This window comes from Excalfactoria chinensis, chromosome 5 (assembly GCF_039878825.1).
Source record: "Excalfactoria chinensis isolate bCotChi1 chromosome 5, bCotChi1.hap2, whole genome shotgun sequence".
NCBI lineage: Eukaryota > Metazoa > Chordata > Aves > Galliformes > Phasianidae > Excalfactoria > Excalfactoria chinensis.
In genome coordinates, this window is record NC_092829.1 from 54,476,579 (window position 1) to 54,500,706 (window position 24,128).

At 63.5% G+C, this 24,128-nt stretch overlaps 7 protein-coding genes across 12 annotated transcripts; 2 read left to right on the plus strand and 5 right to left on the minus strand.

Moving 5' to 3' along the window:
• Positions 1 to 192: 192 nt before the first annotated feature.
• AIP (AHR interacting HSP90 co-chaperone) lies at positions 193 to 2,384 on the plus strand. Of its 2 annotated transcripts, XM_072338045.1 has the most exons (7): positions 193 to 407; positions 508 to 687; positions 881 to 1,069; positions 1,138 to 1,314; positions 1,391 to 1,532; positions 1,610 to 1,839; positions 1,912 to 2,384. In XM_072338045.1, the coding sequence occupies exons 1-6, from the start codon at positions 318 to 320 to the stop codon at positions 1,813 to 1,815; spliced, it is 984 nt and encodes a 327-aa protein (XP_072194146.1). In that variant the 5' UTR covers positions 193 to 317; the 3' UTR covers positions 1,816 to 1,839; positions 1,912 to 2,384. The 2 variants fall into 2 exon arrangements, with proteins under 2 accessions (XP_072194146.1, XP_072194145.1); XM_072338044.1 differs by having other exon boundaries at positions 1,610 to 2,384.
• Positions 2,385 to 2,536: 152 nt separating this feature from the next.
• On the minus strand, positions 2,537 to 11,204 carry PITPNM1 (phosphatidylinositol transfer protein membrane associated 1). The gene is made up of 23 exons (XM_072337985.1): positions 10,870 to 11,204; positions 9,743 to 9,957; positions 9,551 to 9,672; positions 8,477 to 8,698; positions 8,066 to 8,380; positions 7,768 to 7,863; positions 7,551 to 7,658; positions 7,413 to 7,474; positions 7,084 to 7,328; positions 6,743 to 6,932; positions 6,546 to 6,653; positions 6,342 to 6,466; positions 5,947 to 6,125; positions 5,468 to 5,638; positions 5,244 to 5,396; positions 4,978 to 5,126; positions 4,794 to 4,904; positions 4,518 to 4,634; positions 4,196 to 4,344; positions 3,958 to 4,107; positions 3,551 to 3,734; positions 3,349 to 3,477; positions 2,537 to 3,271 (listed from the first exon to the last, which is right to left on the minus strand). The coding sequence occupies exons 1-23, from the start codon at positions 10,945 to 10,947 to the stop codon at positions 3,020 to 3,022; spliced, it is 3,630 nt and encodes a 1,209-aa protein (XP_072194086.1). The 5' UTR covers positions 10,948 to 11,204; the 3' UTR covers positions 2,537 to 3,019.
• Positions 11,205 to 11,469: 265 nt separating this feature from the next.
• CDK2AP2 (cyclin dependent kinase 2 associated protein 2) lies at positions 11,470 to 12,437 on the minus strand. Its single transcript, XM_072338136.1, has 4 exons — positions 12,262 to 12,437; positions 11,876 to 11,952; positions 11,647 to 11,779; positions 11,470 to 11,556 (listed from the first exon to the last, which is right to left on the minus strand). Exons 1-4 carry the CDS (start codon positions 12,329 to 12,331, stop codon positions 11,489 to 11,491), a joined length of 348 nt encoding a protein of 115 aa, XP_072194237.1. The 5' UTR covers positions 12,332 to 12,437; the 3' UTR covers positions 11,470 to 11,488.
• Positions 12,438 to 12,688: 251 nt separating this feature from the next.
• Positions 12,689 to 16,151, minus strand: CABP2 (calcium binding protein 2). Of its 3 annotated transcripts, XM_072338105.1 has the most exons (8): positions 15,674 to 15,813; positions 15,267 to 15,425; positions 15,039 to 15,194; positions 14,881 to 14,911; positions 13,439 to 13,573; positions 13,242 to 13,351; positions 13,012 to 13,159; positions 12,689 to 12,864 (listed from the first exon to the last, which is right to left on the minus strand). In XM_072338105.1, exons 2-8 carry the CDS (start codon positions 15,327 to 15,329, stop codon positions 12,839 to 12,841), a joined length of 669 nt encoding a protein of 222 aa, XP_072194206.1. In that variant the 5' UTR covers positions 15,330 to 15,425; positions 15,674 to 15,813; the 3' UTR covers positions 12,689 to 12,838. The 3 variants fall into 3 exon arrangements, with proteins under 3 accessions (XP_072194206.1, XP_072194205.1, XP_072194204.1); XM_072338104.1 differs by lacking the exon at positions 15,267 to 15,425 and having other exon boundaries at positions 13,242 to 13,348; positions 15,674 to 16,151; XM_072338103.1 differs by lacking the exon at positions 15,267 to 15,425 and having other exon boundaries at positions 15,674 to 16,149.
• Positions 16,152 to 16,180: 29 nt separating this feature from the next.
• On the plus strand, positions 16,181 to 18,936 carry NDUFV1 (NADH:ubiquinone oxidoreductase core subunit V1). The gene is made up of 10 exons (XM_072338079.1): positions 16,181 to 16,305; positions 16,377 to 16,459; positions 16,537 to 16,707; positions 17,293 to 17,476; positions 17,551 to 17,740; positions 17,820 to 18,032; positions 18,106 to 18,272; positions 18,348 to 18,429; positions 18,522 to 18,667; positions 18,753 to 18,936. Exons 1-10 carry the CDS (start codon positions 16,246 to 16,248, stop codon positions 18,834 to 18,836), a joined length of 1,380 nt encoding a protein of 459 aa, XP_072194180.1. The 5' UTR covers positions 16,181 to 16,245; the 3' UTR covers positions 18,837 to 18,936.
• Positions 18,937 to 18,943: 7 nt separating this feature from the next.
• Positions 18,944 to 20,875, minus strand: NUDT8 (nudix hydrolase 8). Its single transcript, XM_072338112.1, has 4 exons — positions 20,655 to 20,875; positions 20,410 to 20,545; positions 19,406 to 19,483; positions 18,944 to 19,325 (listed from the first exon to the last, which is right to left on the minus strand). Exons 1-4 carry the CDS (start codon positions 20,873 to 20,875, stop codon positions 19,080 to 19,082), a joined length of 681 nt encoding a protein of 226 aa, XP_072194213.1. The 3' UTR covers positions 18,944 to 19,079.
• Positions 20,876 to 21,372: 497 nt separating this feature from the next.
• MTCH2 (mitochondrial carrier 2) lies at positions 21,373 to 24,116 on the minus strand. 3 transcript variants are annotated; one of them, XM_072338085.1, is made up of 13 exons: positions 23,872 to 24,030; positions 23,692 to 23,776; positions 23,508 to 23,614; positions 23,407 to 23,433; positions 23,284 to 23,337; positions 23,151 to 23,208; positions 22,998 to 23,049; positions 22,855 to 22,914; positions 22,247 to 22,340; positions 22,106 to 22,150; positions 21,964 to 22,031; positions 21,618 to 21,693; positions 21,373 to 21,532 (listed from the first exon to the last, which is right to left on the minus strand). In XM_072338085.1, the coding sequence occupies exons 1-13, from the start codon at positions 23,956 to 23,958 to the stop codon at positions 21,446 to 21,448; spliced, it is 900 nt and encodes a 299-aa protein (XP_072194186.1). In that variant the 5' UTR covers positions 23,959 to 24,030; the 3' UTR covers positions 21,373 to 21,445. The 3 variants fall into 3 exon arrangements, with proteins under 3 accessions (XP_072194186.1, XP_072194185.1, XP_072194187.1); XM_072338084.1 differs by having other exon boundaries at positions 23,284 to 23,433; positions 23,872 to 24,116; XM_072338086.1 differs by lacking the exon at positions 21,964 to 22,031 and having other exon boundaries at positions 23,872 to 24,107.
• Positions 24,117 to 24,128: the final 12 nt, after the last annotated feature.

Genomic DNA, 24,128 nt, shown 5'->3' on the forward strand with positions numbered 1-24,128 from the left:
TGTCGGTACCGAGCGGGATTCCCGCAGTGCCACAACGGGCTGTGAGAGAAGGGGGCTCAGTGAGAGCAGCACGACGAGCGGGGGGTCACGGAGGACAAGGAGCCGGACGCGGAGCATCCCGGCTGCACAACGGGCACGGAGCCCAGTGTCCGGCCGAGTGTCCGCGTGTCGGTACCGGCACCGCCCGCCGCCGGGCACGACGCGCGGCCGGACCTTCCCGCTGGGAGGAGCCGCTCGCACCTCCCGCCGGCAGGGGGCGCCGCGGGGCGGCCTTCGTGCTCCGGAAGCGGCCGGCGGGCGGGCGGAGGCGGCGGACGATGGCGGAGCAGCTGCGGGCGGACGGTGTGTACAAGGAGGTGCTGCGGGACGGCACCGGGCCCACGCCTGACTTCCGCGACGGCACCAAGGTCAGCGCCGGGCCGCGGGGAGGGGGGGGGGGGAGGGGGGGAACGCGCATGCGCCGCAGCGGAGCCGGTCGCCACGGTGACGCGCGGCCTACACGCTCAGGCCACCTTCCACTACCGGACGCTGCGGTGCGGAGCCGAGGAGGAGGTGCTGGATGACAGCAGGGCGCGGGGCAAGCCCATGGAGCTGATCGTCGGCAAGAAGTTCAAGCTGCCCGTGTGGGAGGCCATACTGCGCACCATGCGGCCCGGGGAGCGCGCCCGCTTCCGCTGCGAGCCCAAGGTGCGGCCGGAAGGGGGCGGGGCTTGGTGGGCGGGGGCGGGGCTTGGTGGGCGGGGGCGGGGCCTTGTCCGGATGGGGGCGTGGCTTGACTGTTTGTGGGCGTGGCTTCGGTGCCGTTGGGAACGTGGTTGTCTCACGGGGGGCGTGGCTTGATGCGTTGTGGGCGTGGCCACTGAGCCCCCCTCGCCTCCAGCACGTGGTGCTGTACCCCCTGGTGGCCAAGAGCCTGCGCAACATCGCGGCGGGGAAGGACCCCCTGGAGGGGCAGCGGCACTGCTGCAGCGTCGCCCAGCTGCACGAGCACTACTCGCTGGGGTACCCCGACCTGGACGAGCTGCAAAAGAACCCCCAGCCCCTCATCTTCGACATCGAGGTGCTCAAGGTGAGCGGGAACCCTGGGGTCGCTGACGGGCTCTGCCCCACGGCAGCCTTTTGACCGTGTGCGTGCAGGTGGAGGAGCCTGGCTCCTACCAGCAGGACCCCTGGGCCATGACGGATGAGGAGAAGCTGCAGGCCGTGCCCCTGATCCACCAGGAGGGCAACGAGCTGTACCGGCAGGGCAAGGTGCAGGAGGCAGCCACCAAGTACTACGATGCCATCGCCTGCCTCAAGAACCTGCAGATGAAGGTGGGCTCCCCCGTCCCTCGGGATCCTGCCATCCTTCTGCCAGCGTCGGGGCTCACTCTGCCCTCCCGTCCCGCAGGAGCAACCCGGCTCTCCGGACTGGATCGAGCTGGACCAGAAGATCACCCCACTGCTGCTGAATTACTGCCAGTGCAAGCTGCAGAATGAGGAGTACTACGAGGTGCTGGACCACTGCTCCTCCATCCTCAACAAGTACGAGGGTAAGGAGCCGTGCCGGCTGCACGCGCTGCACCAGGGAGGCCCGCGTGCTCCCCAGCTGACGTTTCCTTCCCCGCAGACAACGTCAAAGCCTACTTCAAGCGGGGCAAGGCTCACGCGGCCGTGTGGAACGTGGCCGAGGCGCAGGCTGACTTCGCCAAGGTGCTGGCACTGGACCCGTCACTGCGCCCCGTGGTCAGCAAGGAGCTACGCAGCCTGGAGGCACGCCTGCGCCAGAAGGATGCAGAGGACAAGATCCGCTTCAAGGGCATCTTCTCGCAGTAGAGACCACCACGCTCTCCGGGCCAGGTTCTGTTAGATATTCCACATGTGGAATGGTTATCCGTGTTTATTAATGTTTAATACAACGTTTATTGGAAGTCAGCGGAAGGCGCGGGGGAGTTCGGCGTGGCGCTGAAGGCGCAGGGTTAAGTGCTGGACCATTGGATGGCAATAGAAGCGTGGATCTCCTCAGTGAGCCCCAGACTGCACCCAGTGGCACAACGGTGGGAAATCCAGTGGAGGAAACGAGGCCAAGCCGACGCTCTTCCACGCTGCTTTGTATTCCTTGTTTGGTTTTTATCCTTTCTGTTGGGCTGAGCCGTGCTGTGTGGGTCTAGGTGAGCCCATTAATGGCTGCGAGAGCTCCAATGCCGAGGCTGTGCCCCATCTCCTGCCCTCTGTGCCACATCCTGCATTGCCACTTCGCAAGGCTTGCAGCTGCATTTCCTTTGTACTGCATCGCAGCAGAGCCGTAAACTTTTTATCTGAACTGCTTTGTTTCCACTGCGTATATAAAGCCGTGATCATGCTATACTGAGATAAACACAAGTAAAACTCGTCAAAGAAAGACACCTGGTCGTGTAGAACAAGTGCTGTTGGAGATAACCAGCTAAAACCAAAAGGCAAATAAGAGCAGTTGGGTGCCACCACTCTCCGTGGGGCACCTGGGCCAGCATCACCCTGAGGCTGTGGGGGTACAGAGCAGACAGGCAGCCCCAGCAGCTCTGCGTTACATCGCTTTATTTCACAATGAAACAAACAGAACAGAGGAACAGTTTCTTTTGTTTTGTTGTTGTTGTTTGTTTTAATCTCAGCCCTTCCCTCGCCCCCCACAACACTGAACAGAAATAAATACAAGGGTGCAGGGAGGGGGCTCTGTGCCTACCCCACCACCATTCACACCTAGGGCAGAGAAAAGTGAATGGGACCTGGGGGCAGCACCCCAAACCTCAGAGCTGGCTGGGCAGCAAACCCTGCAGGGCACTGCCAGCAGGGATCGGGGCAGCTGGGTAGAGGCAGAGCTTGGGGGCAGCAGGTGGGACCCAGGGGGGCTCAGCCCAGAGGGGGTCATTCCAGCCCCCGGGGTGGCTCAGAGCAGTGTGGCCGTGCCCCGCAGTATCAGAGTGCAGCACCTTCCACACTGTCAGCTCCAACTCCGCGATGGGAAACGAAGACTGTGTCTGGGAGGGGGCAAAATGGCAGGGGCTCACTCCTCACCCTCCAGCTTGAGGCTGACACTGCGGGGCTTGACACGGGCAGGCAGGGGGCCCCCGTCCCGCTCTGCCTGGCTGGAGCCCCGCGAGCGCAGGAGCTGGCTCTGCTTGCGGAGGAAATCGACGGGCGCCGGGCAGCCGTAGGTGCCTTTGCCCAGCACAGGCCGAGGGGGTCCTTTGGGGGAGTGCACCAGGGCAGCGGCCTCCAGCTGGGCCAGGTGGGCCACGTAGCCCTCAGACAGGAACTGTGAGACACGGGGACAGCGTGAGACCCCAGTGAGGGCATAGCACCGCTCTAGCAGCCCCAGCCCCGTTGCCCTACCTGGCACTGGTTGTGGAACTTCTTGACAGCACGGCCCACGATGTAGATGTGTGCTGGTGCCAGCCCCAGGGAGCTGTAGACTGAGACGTCCTTGGTGGAGCCGTAGCCAGCAACGATGGTGATCTCTGCCTGCACAAGGAGAGGAGCATGAAGATGGGGACAGAGCCTCCCCACCAGCCTGGGGTTGGCATCCCAGCCTCACCTCGGAGCGCAGGCTCTGCAGGAAGGCTGCTTTCTGGCGGAGGGGGTCGTGGGTGAGCCCATCGCAGAAGGAGACGGCACCGTGGGGGAAGTTGTGCTGGGAGAGCCAGGCCACCACGCGGTGCTTCTGCATGTCGGGGCGCCCCGTCACATAGATGATCATGTAACCCGAGTCCTGCCAGTGCCTGGTACACCAGGGCACATATGATACACATTGTCACCTGGGGCCCACCTGAAAAGCGGGCCGGAAGCCACCAAGAACCTCCCAACTTAACTGAGCAGGTTGCAAAACTTTGGTCTGCAGGCCAAGCTGTGTCACGTCACAGCAGGACACCCTGGGATGGATCTGGTGCTCCCACGGGGTTGTCACTGCACAAAGCTGGCTGTCCTTGTATGAAAAGCACTTACCGTACGACATCAACGGCTCCTGCCCGCACTTTGGGGTCACTGCCCATGATGGAGACACTGGCAGTGAAGGAACCATCGATGCTGAACACCACCGACTCAGTGCCCCGGGCCACCACTGTCAAGAATGCCTCTGCGTAGCTGTGGTCCCCCCTGGGATGGGACAGCAGCGAGGCTCAGTACTGGCTCAGCCCACTGGAGGGGAGGTGACCCCACTAGAAGCATGAGGCCAACATCTCACCTGACCACCATGCGCACAGGGTAGATGCCGATGGCCAGGGCCTTGTCCTGAGGGATGGTGAAGGTTAGGCGTCCACTGCCACTCGTCACCTCCGTGCCATAGTACAGCCATTTCCCCGACAGTGGCTGCGTCATGATGTAGATGTCCACCTGAGTAAGGGCAAAAAGACCACGGTCCCAGTCTGTAAGCCATCACTATCCTCTCCCACCATCCCATGAGGTCCTATGGAGTCCTGGTCCCTACTGCCCTTCCATTTAGGTGCAGTTAGCACCAGCACTGTTCCCTGCCATTCACCAGGGCCCCGGGGATGTCCCGGCAGTACCTTCTCTCCTGTCAATGTCACCACATCCAGGGGGCCATACATGAAGCGCCCGCTGAGGACCTGTGCTTTGCCCTCACAGACGATGACGTCGCTGGCCCGGTGGTTGGCCGTCACGTTCTGCAGGAACACACAGGGCTCAGCAGCACGTGGCAACCAGAAAAGCCCCCCAGAAGCGGCATGTGGAGTCCGCCAGGATGGGAGCAAACCCTCCTGGCTGCATCACCCCCCAGCACCTGGGGACAGCTTGAGCCCGACGCAGCCCTAGGGTGCCCATACCCGGATCTTCACTTGGGTGCGTTTGCGCTGCCACTTCTCCCGGGGGAACGCGGGGCTGTAGATGGAGCTCTCCTCACTCTCAGCCGGCTGCGGGCCCTCCTTCTCCATCACCTGGCCAGGGGATGCTGCACAGTTCAGCCCGAGCTGGCTGAGCACGCTGCCCGCCCTGCCACGTGTGCCCTACCTGGCGCAGGATGAAGGCCACCACATCGGAGGACTCCCAGTAGCTGGCGTGGAAGAGGTGAGGCAGGGTGATGGTAGGGAAGGCAGTCAGCGCGTCAGGGCAGTACAGCGAGTAGTCGATGCGCTTCAGGCCCCACCAGCGCTCCAGGACTGCACAGAGAGCTCTGATCAGTCCATCCCCGGGCCTCACCCCACAGCCTGGCCCCATTTCAGGGGCTCAAGCCACTCCAGTCCCTTGTGCCTACGGATGGTGGTGATGGCACTCACTCTTGACGACTTCGCTGGTGCTGGCAGGCGTAGGGGGGTCTCCCGGCTCGCTTCCCCTCCAGAAACCCCCCCCAAAGCTGCCGGTGGGAGTGGGGGGAGCAGCCAGGTCCACCTCAGGCAGGAAGAGGGCAGAGTGCATCTGCAGGGCCTCCGCTGCAGACAGCGCTGAGTCAGGCCACCCATAGCCCCCCACTATGGGGATGCTAGCCCCCAAGGCCACTCACCCAGCAGTGAGGAGGTGCCGTCACCCAGAGGGTACTTCTGGTAGCGGGGCACGCTGAGCGGTGGCACAGCATGGAAGGCTTTGGCCAGGAGGGGCTCCAGGCGGGAGGCGCAGGGGTCGGCAGCATGGAAGAGGTTGTAGATCTGCTCGCAGGCAGGACGCAGCTGGGCCACTGGGGGAGAGATAGGGGTGTTGGCAGGGTGACATACAGTCAGGAGGACTGAGGGCACAGGGAGTTGAAAGCAGGACCCAGCGGGAGGAGAGGACAAAGAGACAAAGCCAGGATACCAGTGGCACAGAGGGGATGCTCAAGGCATGCGCCAGTACTGAGATGCATACAGCCACAATGCGAAAAACGAAAGCAGAGCCATGTGGGAAGGTCCAAGGGGGCTCAAGCAGAAGGGAGCATGATTGAGGACAAGGGCTTGAGCCCCACAGGGAGGCGTGGGGGCTTGTGCCACAGCCGACGGGGCTCCTCACCATCCAGAGCAGGCATGACGGTCTTGCGCAGCGCGAGCACCAGCCCCAGCGGGGAGCCGAAGAGGAAGAAGCCGGATACCTTAAAGTCAAGGCGGGTGCTGGTGCTCTCTGCCCCATCCTGTGCTGCAGCACTGTTCCGTGGTGCCTCTGCCTCCAGTGGGGTATCGCCAGGCTGTGGGCTACAACAGCAGAGCCAGTGGGCACAGGAATGGCACTGCTGTGCCCACTACAGCCCACTTAGCCCAGAGGAGCTGCTGGGAGCAGGGGAGCCCAAGCACGGCACTGCTGCACCTGTGCAATGCTTCCTCCAGGCACTGATGGGGAATTCGTTGTTCACATAAAGCACAAAGATTGCATGGGGGGTGCTGGCTCTCCCACGGGTCCCTTGCTCTCACCTGCACGCGGAACCTTGATGCTGGCTGTCCCCTGGCTCAGGGCTGGCCTGGCCCACTGCTGTGTCCACCCCGTCGGCCAGTGGGTCCCGTGTGCCACACAGTTCAGGGGAGATGGGCTCTGTGCTCTGCAGGTGGACAAGAAGAATCAGCGAGCAGCCAGATGCTGTCAATCTGGTTGGTAGTTTTAAAAAAAGAGGCACCCACCAGGCTGCCACGGCGGCTGCTGCTCCGGCTGCCCCCAGCACCTGTCCGGCTTTGGCACAGCGCATCGAAGCCTAGGATGCCTCCCACACAGTCTCCAAGCAGCACTACCTGCAGACAGCACAAAAACCATCCCAGTGGGAGCCAAGGCCCAGCCAGAATCCAGGGCAAAGCCTCCCCCAATCCCCTACCCCTCTCACCTGGCCACAGAAGCCGGTGCCCTCAGCAGAGTGCAGGAAGGCGGCATAGGCCTGGTTGGCACGGGTGATGACGTTGCCCACAGCATGCTGGTAGCTCCCTGAGGAGGTGGCCAGCAGCGGGAGGGCCGCCAGTGGGATGTGGTCCTGACTGCTGGATAGGCTGTCCCGGTCATGGCTGTAAGGGCTGAGCCTGGGGGAGACATGAGGATGGGTCAGCGGGGCTGCCCCATGTCCCCAATCCGTCCCGCAATGCTCACTTCTCTGGGAAACCCCTCCCTGAGCCCACCACCTCCCTCCTGGGGGTGCCTTGCGTGGGGACAGCCCTCTCTCTCCATCCTCACTTGGAGACCAGTGCATAGGCAGCGGCACAGATGGGCGGGCAGGGCACCAGGCGCAATGCCACATGTCCCAGTGCCTCGGGGAAGTGGACACGGGTGACAGCATCAAAGGTGGCAGCCAACGTCTGCACATCTGCCTGCTTGGAGCCCAGTTCTCCCCCTCCCTGATCCAGGATGTTGCCACTGTGGAGGATGAGGAAGAGCACGTGGATCCGGCACGCCTGCGCCGTGCTCTCAGCTGAGCTGCCCTGCAGGAGGAGAGCACTCCTGTCTGCTCCCATGCCGGGGACCCGGCCAGGGGCTACAAGGGATGGGGTGAACATCTCACACACCTCAGAGAAGCTGGATGCTGGCTGTTCTTTGCCATCTGTTCTGGAGGTGCTAGGTCCCTCCCCTGCGAGCACACATCAGTGGTGAGCAAGCTGGGGTGTCCACGCAGGGTTCGGGTAGACCGCACGCATCCTGCTCACCCAGATTCTCGTCCAGCTCTGCTGGCCGCTCCAGCGTGTCCAAGAAGTCGTTAGAGCTCCACTTGGTCATCTCTTTGGCAAAGACCTCATCGCTGTCAGACAGATCCTCTGTGGTGGCAGGGAGAGAGCTATGGGTGAGCCCATGCCCCTGTGACCCACCAAAACCCAACAGGGCAGATGTAGCACATTGCTGTGCTGCAGGGCTGCTCTGCCATACCGTGGGCATCAAAGAACTCCTCCTCGGAGCTGTTCTCAGAGTCACGGGCAATGTTCTGCATTCGCCACTCAGACAGGCTCTGAGGAGACACTCCACCTGCCAGCAGCACAGGGTCAGCACTGAAGGCAGCAAGCCCCTACTCCTGCCCAACAGTACTGCTCATGCACCCAGAGCCACCCAGAGCTTTGGGACATTCAAAGCCACCCACTGGGGCAGGAAAGAAGGGTCCTGATGCATCTCTGTCAGAGACAAGCAGCAGCCACAGGACCCAGGGGTCCCACATTCCTCCCATTCTCACCTCCGTGCTGAGAAGAGTAGGAAGAACGTGAAGATGTGGACCACTGCTTGGCAAAGCTATCATCGGGGGAGATGTCGGCAGTCCCCTGAGCCTCGGCGCCCTCCTGCCTGCTGGCACCTCCTGGCTCTGGCCGCCCCTCAGGGCAGGGCCCAGCAGTGGAGGGCTCCTCAGCCTCACCACACTTGGACATTTTCTGTGCCAGCATCCGCGCTGTCTCCTCCTCCAGCTGCCGGATGTCCTCCATGGTCAGGTCAGTCCACTCGTCCTGCCAGCACCAAGCCTGGCGGTGGGCACGCAGCATGACTTTGCGCAAGCCTGAAGCAGGGGGAGTGAGCAAGACATGGCCCCCACCTACCAAAAAACCCACCATCCCCACAGGGCTTGGGCTCACCACCATCGCCCCACGCTCACCAACATCGTGGATGAACTGCTCAATCTTGGACTGCATCCCCCAGTAGCGGAACTCCACCTTGCACAGCTTGTAGGCACACATCAGCGGCCCACTGCTGGCTGCCTCCAGCCAGTTATCCCCCAGAGGGCCCCGGCCTGTCTTGGCGGAGCGGTAGAGTTTGGGGTCCTCCTCAGGTTTATACTCCCCAGGAGAGATGGGGTCACGCACAATATCAATGGTGTCTGGGGTAGAAGGAAAAAAAAAGGGTGAGGAAAAAGGCTGGCGGCACCCTGCGAATCATTTCCACACACCGTGCGCTCAAGATGGGACACACCTCTATGTCTCCTTGAGCCTCTGGGGACTGTGCTTACACGGGGGTCAGAGCTGCTGCCTCAAGGAGCAGCAGCAAGAGGTGGAGGCGGGGGGGTGGTCAGGCTAAGAGCTGGGCTGACACACATAGGCGCATTAGCATGGGGATTTGGCAGCTGGAGTACGACAGCAGTGACCCCAGGGGCACGGGAGGGGGGGTGTGCAGAGGACAAGGCCAAACAAGGCAGCTCAGAGCTCTGCTCACTGCCTGCTGGTCATGGCGGCAGGGACAAAATTTGTCTCCCGCCTTGGCCGTGCCACCAGCGTCCCAGCCGGACATCCCCAATGCTGTGAGAGCCAATGAGAGAAATAGGTCAGATGAATCATTTCCTCCGAGTGCCTATTTTAGGTCTCCATTTTAGGAGTAGAGCATGACGCGCTGCGCTCCAGCGCCCAAAACAACCGTGTTGACACTGCCAGGAATGGGAACAGGCAGCAATGGGGGGACAAACGTGTCCCCAGGGGGAACAGCCTGCCCCAGGTACCCAGCACAGGGGGGGCTGGGAACAGGGAACGACACTGTGCAGAGCCCTGGGGGGCAGGAGAAGCAGAAGACAAAATGGGGACACGATTCCCCAGCTCCCTGCCTCCAGCTGATCCACAGGACTGGGCAGGGAGCTCTGGGTATGGGCACTTTCCCCTACAAGGATAACTTAACCTGTCCCTAAAGCACAAGGTTAGCAGAGAAAGCCCCAGATCCTGCCTCATGCCCCCACTGCACACACCTAAGATCCTCTGCCTCTTCTCAGCAGCACTCAGGTTGAAAATATTGGTCTGCTGGCCGGCATCTGGCCGGTAGTACGTCTCAATCTCGATGGAAAACTTCTCCACAAAGGGACAGGTGTACCTACAGGAAGCACGGGGATGAGGCTGAGCCCAGCGGGCAGCCCCGAGCCTACATTCCTACGGGGTCCCACCTGGTGCGGGTGTAGGGGTACGCATTCCAGGACTCCTCCTCCACCTGCAGAGCAGCTTTGGGCAGCAGGGCCCGAAACCAGCTGGGGATGTGGGAGCCCACATGGTAGACCTTATGGGTATACTGTCCGCTGCCGCCGGGACCGTCGCTGTAGGGGCGGTTAGCCAGGATCTCCACCCCGCTGCCCTCGCCGCTTGATTCCTCACGGCTTTTCTTCTGCAGGGTGAGGGTGGGCTGAGCCCCAGCACCCCAAATCCTGGCATCTTCCCAGCTCCAGGTCTAACCCCCCCCCCTCCGTGCCCCCTCCCCCCAGCCCATTCCTCACCCTGCACCCCCACCTCAGCCCCATAGCTATTCCCAAGACCCCCAGCTATTCCCAAGACCCCCACTTCACTCTGCGCTCTGAAAAACAGGCTCAACCCCATGCCTCCACATTCTATTTCCACAACAACTCCATTCCCCAAGCCCCCAACCCCGCACCCTCCTCAGCCCCCAATCCCCAGCCCTGCGTTCCTATACCCCTCAGGCTCCACACTGCCCTCGTATCCCTATACTCTTAACCCCCACCACTTCAGATCTCTGATCCCACAACACGCTGACCCACCCTCAACCCCACAGCCCTGTTCTCCCCCATACCCCTCAGCCCCAAACCCCCCCCAGTCTCCACCCTCAGCCCTAGGCTCCCACACTCTCCCAGACCCCATATGACTCCCAGGACCCCATACAACCCCCGAGCTCCATACTACCCAGAAGCAGCCCCTCCAGCTCTGAATCACCCTGACCCCCTCTCTCTCAGCCCCATAATTCCACAGCTTCCCAGACGCCCACAACCCACAACCCCCAGCTCAGCCCTAACCCTCACTTTCTGCCTCATCCTCCTGCACTCCCCCAGACTCCGTAAGACACCTCCAGACCCCAGACAATCTCCCAGACCACCCTCAACCCCCAAGCTCCGTACTGACCCCATATCCCTCAGCCTCGAACCCCCTGACCTCCACCCTAAGCCCCACATTCCTGCACCCCCCCCCCCACACACCCCCAAGGCTCCACACGATCCCGGGCCCCACACAATCCCCCACCCGACCCCCCCCCCCCCCCCCCGGGCCGCAGCCCAGGCCCCAGCCGCACCTGGATCATGTAGAGCTGCGCTACCTGGTACTCCTCCAGGCTCATGGGCAGCAGGATGTGGTACTCCTTGATCAGCATGGCGCCGGGCTTGGGGGAAGGGGCTTGGGGGCTCCGCGGCCCTCCGCCGTTAACCCGGCCCCGGCCCGGCCCGCTTCGGCCGGGCCCTCCCCGCTGCCATAGCAACGCGCCCCCCGCCCGCTCGGCCGCGCGCTCGTCTCCCTTCGGCTCTTTCCGTAACCCTTCGGTTCCTTTCGGTTCCCTTCGGCTGCGCTCAGCCCCTTCCGAACCTGCGCCGCTCTGAGCCGGCCCCGCGCTTTGTGACGTCACGGTGTGGGGGGCGCCCGCTGACGTCAGGAGGTGGTACAGCGGGGGGGGGGGGTGACATCAGAGGGGACGTCAGAGGCGGGGGGGCGGCGGACCGGGAAATTAAAACGGAGCGCTATAGGTGGGGAAATCGGGGGTTGGAAGGAGAATTTCCTTGAACGGGAGGGATGCAGCACGTCCTTTATTTATAAAAGCCGGAGGGTTGGGGCGGGGGGGAGCCCCGGGGGTGGCCCCGCTCGGGGGGAGCCACCGGCGGGGCTCGGGGGGACGGGGGTGGGGGGGCGGGGGGCTGCTGTCACGTGCGGGCGTTGCGCTCTGTCTCGGCCAGGCACTCCCGAACCAGCGCCCGCGCGTGGATGATCCCTGAGTGGGGCGGGGGACACAAGTTAAGGCACTGAGGGCCGGGCACGGGGGGGGGAAAGGTAGACAGAGGGCCACCCCCCGGCTCGGTACCCCGCTTGAGCCGCTCCATGGCGCTCTTGCTGCCGGCGTAGGTGGGCCGGATCTCCCTGCCCATCTCCTCGATGACAGAGAGAAGGTCGCTGTAGGTGCTCTGCGAGCCCGGCGCGCCGGGCGGCTTCATGCTCTGACAGGGGAGGCGCGGGGGGGAGGGATAGGAGGGGGGGGCTCAGCGTCGGCCCACGCCGCCCTCCCCTCGCCTGCCCCTGCCCCGCGGCCTCACCTGCACGTAGCCCATGGAGGGCGGCCCGAAGTCGTTGAAGAGCGGGCGGAAGGCGGACGGCGAAGGGACGCTGGGAGCTGCGGGGAGCGACACCGGGTCCGGCCCTCCTTCTGACCGGGTCCGGCCCTCCTCCGGGTCCCGTCCTCCTCCTCAGGCCCCGTCACCCCCTCAAGCCCGGCTCTCCTCAGGCCCTGCGCCCCGCTCGGGCCGCCCCGGCGCCGTCCGCTCCCTCCCTCAGCCCGTGACTGCCCGCGTCCCCTCCTCACTTTCCGTCCCTCTCCCTTACGCCCCGCCGCCCCCTTCAGGCCTCGTGCCCCTCCTTAACCCTCTTCTTCCCCCACCCCCGCTCTACCCACGGTTCGCCGCCCCCCGGGGGCTCCTCTCACCGGCGGCCGTGGCGGCGGGCCCCGGGGCGGGGCTGGCGCTGGGGGCGGGCGCGATGGGTTTGTAGGACATCCCCGCACCGCTCCGAGCGGTCTCCGTCCCGAGCGGCGGCCGCCGTGCGGAGAAGACGGAAGCGAGCGGCCGAGCGGGGCGAGCCCCCCCCCTCCCTCCCGCCTCCTAACAGCTGATTGGTCAGGCGGCTCGGCCCGGCGGCGCCGATTGGTCGACGGCACGATCGGAGCCGGCCTGCGCTCTCGGCGGGGCGCGGCGATGACGTCACGATCCGCACGCCGCCAATACGCAAACACGGCGCGCCGTTCTCTCGTCGCCATGGAGACGCGCGGCGTCCCGCACCCCCCCCCCCCCCACACCCCTCCACCGCGAGGGCCCCAGGCCTCCCCCGGCACTCAACGGACGGGCACACGGCACCCGGCGGCACACAGCTTCATTGGGAACCGGCAGAGCTGCCAACCCACGACCCCAGGGGTCCGCGACCGGAGCTCCCCCCTCCCCGGAGGGGCAGCGCAGGCCCGGGAAGGCTCCTCCTCCCGGTAAGGCACGGCGGCGGCTCCCGGCCCTTCAGCGCGACATCATCCGCACAAACTCTGCAAAGAACCACAGCATTAAACCCCGAATAAAGCTGGCTATAGGGGCTCGCATCCCGCCCTCCCCTCTCAATGTTGGCTCCATCGTCCCCCAGTTAAAGCCGGGATCAGTAGGGTCTCCCCCTCCTTCACCCTCACCCCCGTTACCTTCAAAGTCCACCAGGCCGTCCCCGTTGAGATCCACGTCCTTGAGGATCTCGTCCACCTCGCGGTAGTTGAGCTGCTGCCCCAGCAGCTTCCTCATGGCCTCCCGCAGCTCTGCCATGCTGATCTGCCCGTCCCCATTGGTGTCGAACTGCCCCAGAGGGGACCCAGCATCACCGGTGCGCTCCCAGCACTGCACCCCCCAGCCCTGCCCTGCTGCTCACAGCCCTCACCTCGCGGAAGGCATCGCGCAGTTCCTTGATCCCAATCATGTCCGCCGTCTCCGCCAGCATCTTCGGGCCCATCAGCTCCACAAAGTCATCAAAATCCACTTTGCCACCTGCTGGGGGAACCGAAGGGGGATTACAGGTCAGTGGGGGTGGTACCACCATGGGAGTATGGGGTTCCTCCCCCCTGTCCTAGCACCTACTGATCTGCTGGGACAGCTCAATGAGCTCCATCTCGGTGGGCATGTAGCCCATGGTGCGCATGCATTCGCCCAGGTCCTTGTAGCTGATGTAGCCGTCACGGTCCTTGTCAAACTCCTTGAAGGCTTGCTTCAACTCTGGGGACGGCACAGGGAGAACGGTGACACCCAGGGACAGCCCTGAGGGCACCCCACAGGTGGGGGCAGGACAAGCGGCAAGGTGAGGATGAAGGGAGCAGGCACTCAGACAGGGACTGTGAGGGATAGATGCTGAGATGGGGACCAGCGTGGGAGCTGAAGAGAATGGGTGTGAAGACGGGGACTGAATGGGAAAGGTGGCACAATGGGAACTGGGATAGGGAGCCAGTGGAACAGGTGCTGAGATGGGGACCAGGATGGGGACTGAAGAGAACGGGTGCCAAGATGGGGACAAAGCAGGAAAGGTGGCACGTTGAGAACATGGGAACTGGGGTAGGGAGCCAGGAGAAAACACGATGAGATGGAGACTGGGATGCACTCAAGGAAAAAAGGCAACCAAGTGGGATGGACGGCACAGTGGTGACTGGGATGGGGACCCAATGGAACGGGGCAGAGGTTGCAATGGGGATTAATGGCAATGGGCAGAGAGACGGGTACCAGGATGAAAACTAAGGGGGAATGGGTGCTGAGATGGAGACTGAGATGGGGACCCAAGGAAACAGGCGTTGAGATGAGGACTGAGTGGGATGGGTGACACAATGGGGACTGAGATGGGGATCCAGTGGAAAAGGTGCTGAGATGGGGACCAGGACGGGGAACAAGGGGAACGGGCAGTGAGATGAAGATTGAGTGAGACAGGGTGCAAGATGGGGACAGAGCAGAATAAGAGGCACGGTAGGGACAAGGGCGGGGGACACAGAAGAAGAGGTGCCAAGATGGGGACTGGGATGGGGACTGAGAGGAACAGGTGGTGAGGTGGGGACAAAGGAGAACGCGTGGCAAGATGTGGACTGGGACAGGAATTAAGGGGAATGGATATCAAGAGAGGGACCAAGCAGGATAGATGGCACAATGGGGACTGGGACGGGAACCCAGTGGAATAGGTGCTGAGATGGGGACTGGGATGAGGACCAAGGGGAACGGGTGGTGAAACGGGGGCTGGGATGGCAATGAACAGGAACGGGTGGTGAGACGGGTACTAGGATGGGGACTGCAAGGAACAAGTGCTGTGATGGGGACCGAGATAAACAGGAACAGGGATGGGAAGGGAGGGAAACAGGTGCTGAGATGGGGACCGGGACAGAAAGTGAGGGGAACGTGTGGAGAAACAGGGATCAAACAGGACGGGTGGCAAGATGGGAACTGGGATGGGGACCAAGGGGAATGGGTATGGGTGAGACCCCACGCCAGAGCAGCACCCCTGGCAGCACAAGGACCCAGCCTGGGGGCACATCCCCACGCTTCACCTTCAATCTCCTCCGGCCGCAGCTCCCGGTCCTGGCAAAAAGAACAGAGGCTGGAGGATGGCTCCCTCCCCACGGCCACCCCAGATCCGCACCAGTGGGCAGCTGTGAGGGCAGTGACCCCAAAGGATGCGTCCCAGGGGGGTACGACATTCGCATACCAGCTGTGTGATGGCAATGCTCTGCCGGATGAAGATGCACGCCGGCCCCACAAGCCCATGCAGCACCGAGTAGCTCTGCAACGGCGGTGATTGCGCAGCCTCCGCCAGCTCCTCACCGTCCTGGGGACCGGGGGGGCCGGAGCGCTGCTTCCCATCCTGCAGGCAGAGCAGAAGGGCAGTAGGAAGCCCGGCGCAGCCCCCGAGCACCCCCCTGCACTTCGGCCTTACCTTGGAGAGCCTCCGCTCGGGGGTCTTGGTGCAGTTGCCCATGGCCGGGGGGTGCCCAGGCATAACCGGTCCCCCCCGGGGGGCCGCCTGGCGCAGTCCTGGGGGGCCGCCGCTGTGGCCCGGCCGCGCCAGGACGGGGTTTTTTTATAGTAACAGAGGCTGCGTGGGGATTTACGGTTTTTATGGAATATCTCGGGATATGCAGGGCAAGGCGGGGGGCGGGGGGGGGCGGGGGGGCCGCACGCTGCCCGCACACACACACATAATCCCCCGGATTATGCCCTGCTCGGCCACGCCGCTCCAGATGTGGAGGAGCCGCCCAGCTGTTCCCCTCCAGGGGGGACGGCGTTACCGCCCGACCCCTGTCGCCCCCCCCTCCCCGCGTCCTTCTCGTACCCCCCCATTACCTGCCCGTTAGCGGGGGGCAGCCGGGGCTCCTCGCCGCTCCGCCGCCCCCCCCCAGCTCTCCGGTGGCCCCGTTTTACCGCGGGGGTTGCTCGGCAGGGGGAGGGCAGGGGGCTGCCGGGGGCTGGGCGCTGGGGGCCGCGGATGAACAGGAACATGCCGGCTCCCGCCCGGTGCTCAGCGCTCGCTCCCCAACCTCCGGGCTCCGAATCCGATCCCCCAGTGCCGGGGTGAGATTGCGGCGGGGAAACCGGATCCGGCGGCCGGGATACACGAGCCGAGACATCGACACCGGACAACGAGACCGCGGGGGGCCCTGGGTGGGAGCGCAGCGGGGCCCGGGGATGGGAGAACCGGGACCCGAGAGCCGGGATGGGGCCGCGGGGATCCCCGAGCGCGGGGTCGGCTGCGGGAAGGCCGCGGCATCCTCACACCGCGGGGCGAAGCCCACCGCCCGCCCCGCGCCCCCTGACCCCCGGCCGGCTTCGGTGACGTCATCAAAGCGCGGCGCTCTCCGATGACGCCACACCCGCGCGACGCACCGGGGGGCGCCTGAAGGTGGCGGCGGAGCGTCATGGCCGCCCGGCAGCTCAGGGCCCTGCGCCGCCTCCCCGCCGCCACCGCCGGCTTCTCGGTGAGCGCCGCGGCCATCGCTCGGCTCGGTTCCGGGCTCGGGGCCGCGCTGAGCTCCTCCCTTCTCCTCAGACGGCGCCGAAGAAGACGCAGTTCGGCTCTCTGAAGGACGAGGACCGCATCTTCACCAATCTCTATGGGCGGCACGAGTGGAGGTGGGCAGCGGGAACCGGGAGAGGAACGGGGGCTGCGGGGGGGGCGGGTGCTCACAGCCGCCGTGCCGCGCCTTTAGGCTGCAGGGAGCGCTGCGGCGGGGAGACTGGTACAAGACCAAGGAGATCCTGCTGAAGGGCGTCGACTGGATCCTGGGTGAGATCAAGGCCTCGGGGCTGCGGGGCCGCGGGGGGGCCGGCTTCCCTACCGGCCTCAAGTGGAGCTTCATGAACAAACCGCCCGATGGCAGGTGGGCGTTGGGACGGGGGGGGGGCGGGGACGTGGAGGATGCAGAGAGGAGGGGGCAGAGGGGCTGGGCTGGTTGGGGGCGCTGTGATGCTGGAGGGCCAGGAGGGGGCTTGGGAACAGGGACGTGGGGAGTAGGGGACACCTACTGTCCCCTACTTGGGGAGAGGGAAAAGGAGTGATAAAGGGACATTGGGGGACACAGGGTTGGGAGATGGGACTGTAGTGAATGCAGGCAGTGGGGACAGAGAGGTCTGGGGACACAAGGACAGGGGACATCATGTGACTGGGAGATGGGGAACAAAGTGACATTGGGGTACAGGGTGTGCAGGCACAGGGTGGGGAAGGGAGCGATTGGGGACAAAGTAATTGGAGCACTGAGGAGAGTGGGAGGGGGCTGAGAGGGGATGGGATCACTTAGGGACACTGGGAACACGGTGGGGACGGGGGGGGGGTAGTGGGGAGATGGAGCGGAGGGATGATCTCGTAGGTCTTTTCCAACCTTGGCGATTCTGTGATTATGGGGGACATGGGGATGTGGAGCTGGGAGATGGGACGGGGTGCTGACACTGACACCACGTCCCGTCAGACCCAAGTACCTGGTGGTGAACGCCGATGAGGGGGAACCAGGAACCTGCAAGGACCGTGAGATCATGAGGCACGACCCACACAAGCTGGTGGAGGGCTGCCTGGTGGCCGGCCGTGCCATGGGTGCCCGTGCCGCCTACATCTACATCCGTGGCGAGTTCTACAATGAGGCCTCCAACCTGCAGGTGGGTGCCGTGGATGCAGCGTGATGCGTGTGGGGACATCCCCTGCTGCTATCTTCCCCTTGTCCCCTCCTCAGGTGGCCATCAGGGAAGCATACGAGGCTGGGTTTCTGGGGAAGAATGCCTGCGGTTCTGACTACGCCTTTGATGTCTTCGTGGTGAGGGGTGCTGGGGCATACATCTGTGGCGAGGAGACAGCACTCATTGAGTCCATCGAGGGCAAGCAGGGCAAACCACGCCTCAAGCCACCCTTTCCTGCGGACGTGGGTACGTCCTGGAGCCTTTCTGCCCATCTCCACTCCCCTAATTCCCTCTGGTACCACTCACAGCTCTTGGTTCCCGACAGGAGTCTTTGGCTGTCCCACCACGGTGGCCAATGTGGAGACGGTGGCTGTGGCCCCCACCATCTGCCGACGTGGTGGTGCCTGGTTTGCTGGCTTTGGGCGCGAGCGCAACTCCGGGACAAAGCTTTTCAACATCTCCGGCCACGTCAACCACCCCTGCACAGTGGAGGAGGAGATGTCAGTGCCGCTGAAGGAGCTCATAGAGAAGCATGCTGGTAAGCACCACGCTCAGACCCAACGGGACGGTCCTGTTGGGCCCGGCTCAGCGTGTCCCCTCTTTCCTGGCAGGGGGCGTCCGTGGTGGCTGGGACAACCTGCTGGCTGTCATCCCGGGGGGCTCCTCCACCCCACTGCTCCCAAAGTCGGTGTGTGAGACTGTGCTGATGGACTTCGATTCCCTGGTGCAGGCGCAGAGTGGGCTCGGAACAGCTGCCGTCATTGTCATGGATAAATCGGTACAGGGTGAGCCCTCCCCAGGCTGCCCCCTCCCCTGAATGGGTGTCCCCTGAGTGTGTCTCCTTCCTCCTCAGACTGACATTGTCAAAGCAATCGCTCGTCTCATCGAGTTCTACAAGCACGAGAGCTGTGGGCAGTGCACCCCCTGCCGGGAAGGTGAGCGTGGGGCTGTGCCACGGGGTCCATCACTGTGTCACAGGGCCCGTCACTGTGTCACAGAGCCCGTCACCGTGTCCCTGTCCCCACAGGTGTTGACTGGATGAACAAGGTGATGGCCCGCTTCGTGCGGGGTGACGCACAGGCAGCTGAGATCGACGCACTGTGGGAGATCAGCAAGCAGATTGAAGGCCACACCATCTGTGCGCTGGGTGACGGTGCCGCTTGGCCTGTGCAGGTGAGCGCAGGGCTTTGGGATGGCAGTGGGACCTGAGGGGCTCGGATCTCAGCCTCACCGACTCCACTTTGTTTGCTCAACCCAGGGTCTCATCCGCCACTTTCGGCCAGAGCTGGAGGACAGGATGCGGCGCTTTGGAGAGGCCAAAGCACGAGCGGCCTCAGCATGAGGAGGTCGGAGTGGTGGCAGCAGTGGCAACATGCTTTCGCTGCTCCCAGTGGGTTCTTGCCCACTCTTGGGGCTCCTTAATAAACACTGCTGCAACTGAAGTGGTTTGAAACATGGCTTTTTACTAAAGTCACAGCGAGAAACATCAACCAAGGGCACAGTGGGTGAAACCACCCTCCACCCCAACACCTTCCAGCCCCAAACCCCTCACCCCCCAGAGCCTCGGCTCCTTCCAAAATGCAGCTCAAGCCCTTTTTTGGGGAGCAGTGATGCCGTAGGCAGGCACGTGGGTCTTTCTGCAGTACAGGTCGGGTGCCAGCAGCTCCAGCGTTAGCTCAGTGATGATGGCTGTCAGCCCCCAGATGCGGTGGGGGCCGTTGAGGAAGACGGGCAGAGTGTAGCCGTAGCGACCCGCAGTGCGGAAATGGGTGTAGCCCTGGTTCTCTTCCAGCAGGAGGTGCTCCAGGGGCAGAGTGAAGACCTCTGCCACCTGCAGAGGCAGGAAGAGGGTTGGGGGGACACACGTGGGTGGCATCAGAGATGGGGACGAAGGGTAGGGGGGTCACCCACCTCGTCAGGGTTTGGGGACAGCGTCAGGTCCTCCAGGGGTCCCAGGTTGGCCACCACGGGGACGACGAGCATCCCGTTCTGGCAGGGAGCACATGGCAGAGGGACAGAGCGATAAACGGCACTGTGCTGCAGCCACCCCACTTCCCTGTCCCCACGTGTCCCATCCCAAACCCACCACATTCCTGCCACCTCATCCCCAGCCACCCCATGCCCACCCATGTGGCTGCACTGCCCCGCTCCCCATCCTGTCACGCTGTTCTCAGACCCCACAGTCCCACCTCCCAGCCCCATCCTCCCTGAACCCCAATGTCCCCGTCCCCAGACACTCCATCCCCGTATCCCCACCAACGTTACCAATCTCGCCCCATCTCCGCTGTGTCCCCAGTGTCCCCGTCACCTTGGCCCCGCTCATCTCTGTTCCAATTCCCAGCCACACGGTGTCCCCAGCGCACCCAGTTACACTTTGTTCCCAACCACCCAGCCCGACCCCCCGCGTCCCTGTCACATCCCCATTAGTCCTTGTAACCCCGCCACACCACCTGTGTCCCTGCGCTGTTCCCGACGTCACCCTTTTGAAAGGGTCAGCTATGGGGACAGCTGCTGTTCTCAACTTATCGCCAGCCCGGAGCTCAACAACATCAAAACACTCTCTAGCACAGACACGTCCCGTGTACCCGTTCCGTCCCAGTGTCCCTTTGACGTCTCTATATTGTTCCCAATATCCCCCACACCGTCTCCACTCTGTCCCCAGTGTCCCCCTGTCCATTACGCCACCATTCTGTCCCCAATGTCCCCATGTCCCGCTGCAGTTACCCCCAAATCCCCATTCTGTTCGCAGTGTCCCCATACTGTCCCTGTCCTCATTCTGCCCCATGCACTGTCCCCTCCCATCGCTCTGTCCAAGCCCCCACGTCCCTGTGCCGTCTCCACGTCCCCAGGTCCCCCTCGTGTCCCCATGTCCCCGCGCTATCCCCAATGTCCCTGTGCGTTTCCCCGCTCCGTACCCTCCTCTCGGGCAGCCCTCGCAGCCGCCCCCAGACTCTGTCCTCCCGCAGGTTCAGCCCCAGCTCCTCCCGCGCCTCTCGCAGCGCGGTGCCCTCCGCTCCGCCGTCCGCCGCCTCCCGTTTCCCCCCGGGGAAGCTGCAACGGGGTTGATGGGGGGGGGGAGGGGAAGGGGCGGCGCTGCGGCAGGGCCGTTTGGGGAGGGGGGTCCCCGCCCCATAACCCCCCCCTGCTCCCCCCGCACTACCTCACATCGCCGCCGTAGGGCCCGCGCAGACGGCTGCAGCGCAGCGTGTAGAGCAGAGCGGGGCGGCCCCGCACGGAGCACAGCGGCACCAGCACGGCCGCCCCGGCCTCCGCGCCTCCCCCCACCGCCCCCTCCGCCAGCAGCCGCCGGCAGCGCCGCTCCGTGGCCCCGCACAGAGTCACCCGGTGCGGAACCCCCCTCGCCCAGCTGCCCACCCGCATGGCCGCACCGCCCCGGGCCGGAGGGAAGGACCGCCCCCCCCCACCCCGGGGCTGCAGCGCTCCCAGCGGCTGTACGGCGCAGTGATGGGACGCGCGGTGCCCCGGCTGGGCGAGCCGAAGCGTGCAGCCTTACTGCCTGCGTGTGCAGCGTGCGAGCCTGGCACCGGGTGTACAGCTTGATCAATGGGCCTGCACCTCCCCCGCAGGGTATGCAACGCCCTGAGCAGGTGCGCAACGCTGCACAGCTGGGACACGAGGACTGCAGCAACCCTAAGGCCAGCCTAAACCTTCCCCTCCTGCCCCACCACCTCGATGGTGTTTCAAGCCTCTTTTTGATGTTTCAAGCCTCTTTGGAGCACTGGAGATCAGCCAGGCAGGGCAGGATCCCCCCTACCCAAAAAGGCCCTCAGCCCCACCACAGACACGTTCACACGGACGTTTTTTCATCGCTCAAAATTAAATGATTAGAAAAACAAAACAAAAAACGCAACCAAAAGTATAGAAATCACCACTCTCTCATAATTATTTCTCAGTAGAGACCAGTGTAGGTTTATGGCTCCGCTCTCCCCTTCAGCGGAACCTCCTCTCATCCCACACGTATCGCTTCCCTGCGGGCACCTTGCGGAAAAACAGGCTGTTTCCTCTGCTCATGTTGCCCTGGAACAGAATGAGGATCAGCATAGGAGTCAATTCAGGGATGCCCTAAAACAGCCCCATAGCGGCAGCCCATCGTGGCACTTACTTCCTTGTGCAGCTGGCTCCAGCAGTCCAGCCAGGAGGAGTAAGTGGGTGCGTAGGGGAGCAGGCCCCCAGCCAGCCTGGTAAGGAGAGCACAGCGTTATTTCCATCCAGGGGCAAGGCCGGACCCATCATTCCACAGCCCTGAGCAGGGCTGAGCTCCATCTGTAACACTGCTGAGGCTCCAGCTCCCACCCCGCACCTCCCCATGGCCACGCCTGCTCAGCCTTGGGGGTTGGAAACCATTCTTGCCCTTTGGGAGCTTCCTTTGGGAACATCTGACGTGGATGGCACGCACACATGGTGAGGGTGGGAGACGAGGGAGGTGGTGGTGGTGGCAGTGCGCTCACCCGCAGTTATTGACAGCCATCAGGTTGGAGACCAGCACGAAGGGGTACGTCAGCATGCTGGCGAAGAACTGCAAGGCAGAGCAGGGCTGCTCAGTGGGGAACACCATGAGCGTGCCAACACGTCCCCGTGGGTTCTACTCACCCCGGTGACTGCCTGCGAGTAGCTCTTCATCTCCGTCATAGAGACCTGGGGGGGAGGAAGGCACCGTGAAGCCCACCCGAAGTGGAGACCTGAGCATCCCTTGAGACTGTGATCACCCCCAGCCTGGCACAGAGCACATACCCCGTTCTCCAGCGCGTATGTGTTGATGAGGTAGGCCAGCATGTTGCAGAGCCAGAGTGAGAGGATGTCTCCAAGGAGCCGGGGAACAAGGCCCCTGGAAGGGAAGAAACAGGATTTAGGAGGGGTTTAAAGTTTAGGAGCAAGAGGCAGCAGATCTTCACTCAATAGAAGAGCTCACAGCCTCAGGAACGTGGATCCTCAGGAAATCACGGGGTGCCCAGGCATGGTTTTATGCTTCCCCAGGCACCAAACAACAACCACACAACGGATCACACAAGGAAGATGTGGGTGCCCCATCCCTACAGGTGCCCAAGGCCAGGCTGCACGGGTCCCTGTGCTGCATGATCTGCTGGGGGGGGAGTTTGTGGTCCTTTCCAACCCAACCATTCTGTGATTCTATGAACGTGGGGCAGGTGCTGCGATTACAAGCCATTAGCTTGTCCAACAAGTACATCCTTTCGGTATCAAGTACCAAAATGAAAGCAGAGCACTATGAAGAACGGTGAGCAAGAAAACAGGAAAACAAAGCGAGAAGCAACACCCAAGGTCTGTGGGTTCAGCGGGAAGACCTCACTGCCCCCCAAAACCCCACAACCCAGAGCACTCACGCGAAGAACCCCAGGATGCCTTCTTCTCGGTAAATCGTGGCGAAGGCGCTTAGTGTTCCACTGTGCCGGGAAGAAGAGGAGAGGGCATCGGTCACACCAAACAGAGGCATGGGGACATGGCACCCTGTGGCTGCCCCCCGTACCTGTATTTGGTCTCCCTGCCGATGAACTGCACCATGCATCGCAGGGTGATCACTGCGGGCGGAGCAGAGCTCAGCGTGGCACAGCTCTGAGGCCATCATCATGATGTCCACAGAGCCAGAGCGGTGCTTACAGGCAACTGCAGGGGTACGTACCGTGGAAGGGGTGGGTGATGAGGGTGGCAGCGGAGCGAGCGACCATCTCTCGGGAGGTCTGGAGGAGAGAAGGGCTGTCAGAGGCAGGGAGAGAGGTTAGAGGGGAACCCCGCAGCACCCTCCTTCCTCTCACCTCCTTCAGCACCTGCTCCAGTGAGGACACGGGCTCCTTCTTGCTGGCTCCTGGCTGGAGAGAGACAAAAGCATGAGGCGACCCCTCGAAATACACCCCCCAGCCTAAAAGCCCCCCACGTACCTCAGCCTTCGCAGCCTCCTGGTACCGCTGTGGAGAGAAGCACACGGTCAGGAGCGACCCACCGGCGGCTGCGAACGAAGGCAGGCGGGGGGGCACAGTACCTGCAGCACTTTGCCGTGCACCACGGTGCCAATGGCGCTGGAGCAGAGACGGGGAGCGAGGCCCTTGAAAAGCCCCGCTCTGCCATCCACCTTCACGATGTGCTTGGCTGGAGGACAGACGGGCGGCGTCACGGACCCACCCCGTGCCCACCCCGCGCCCACCGCACCCGGCCGCGGCACTCACCGTAGGCGAAGAGCCCCGGCAGCTGGTAGACCTGGCGGCCGAAGATGTTCCTGCCCAGGGTGGGCGGCAGCGGTTCGTATCCCACCTGCGGTGCGAGAGCGCGGACGGTCCCCACGGCCGCCCCCCGAACCGCCAACGCTACGCCACAGCCGAGCTCCGCCGCCCCCGGCACCCCCTTACCTGCACCAGCACCTTCACGTACATGAGAGGCTGCGAGAGCACGGTCAGCCCCGAGCCCAGAAGCACTTGCGACGCCTCGTCCGCCATGCTGCCGCCCCGGCGCCACGGCCCAAAGGACACCTCCACCGCTTCCGCTTCCGCCTCGCCGCGACTTCCGGCGCGCTCTCTGCCCACTTCCGGTCTGGTCGCCATGGCGACGCGGCCTGCGTAACCCCTGCAGCCTGAGGTGCGGCGTCGAGGCCCGCAGGCCCGAGCTG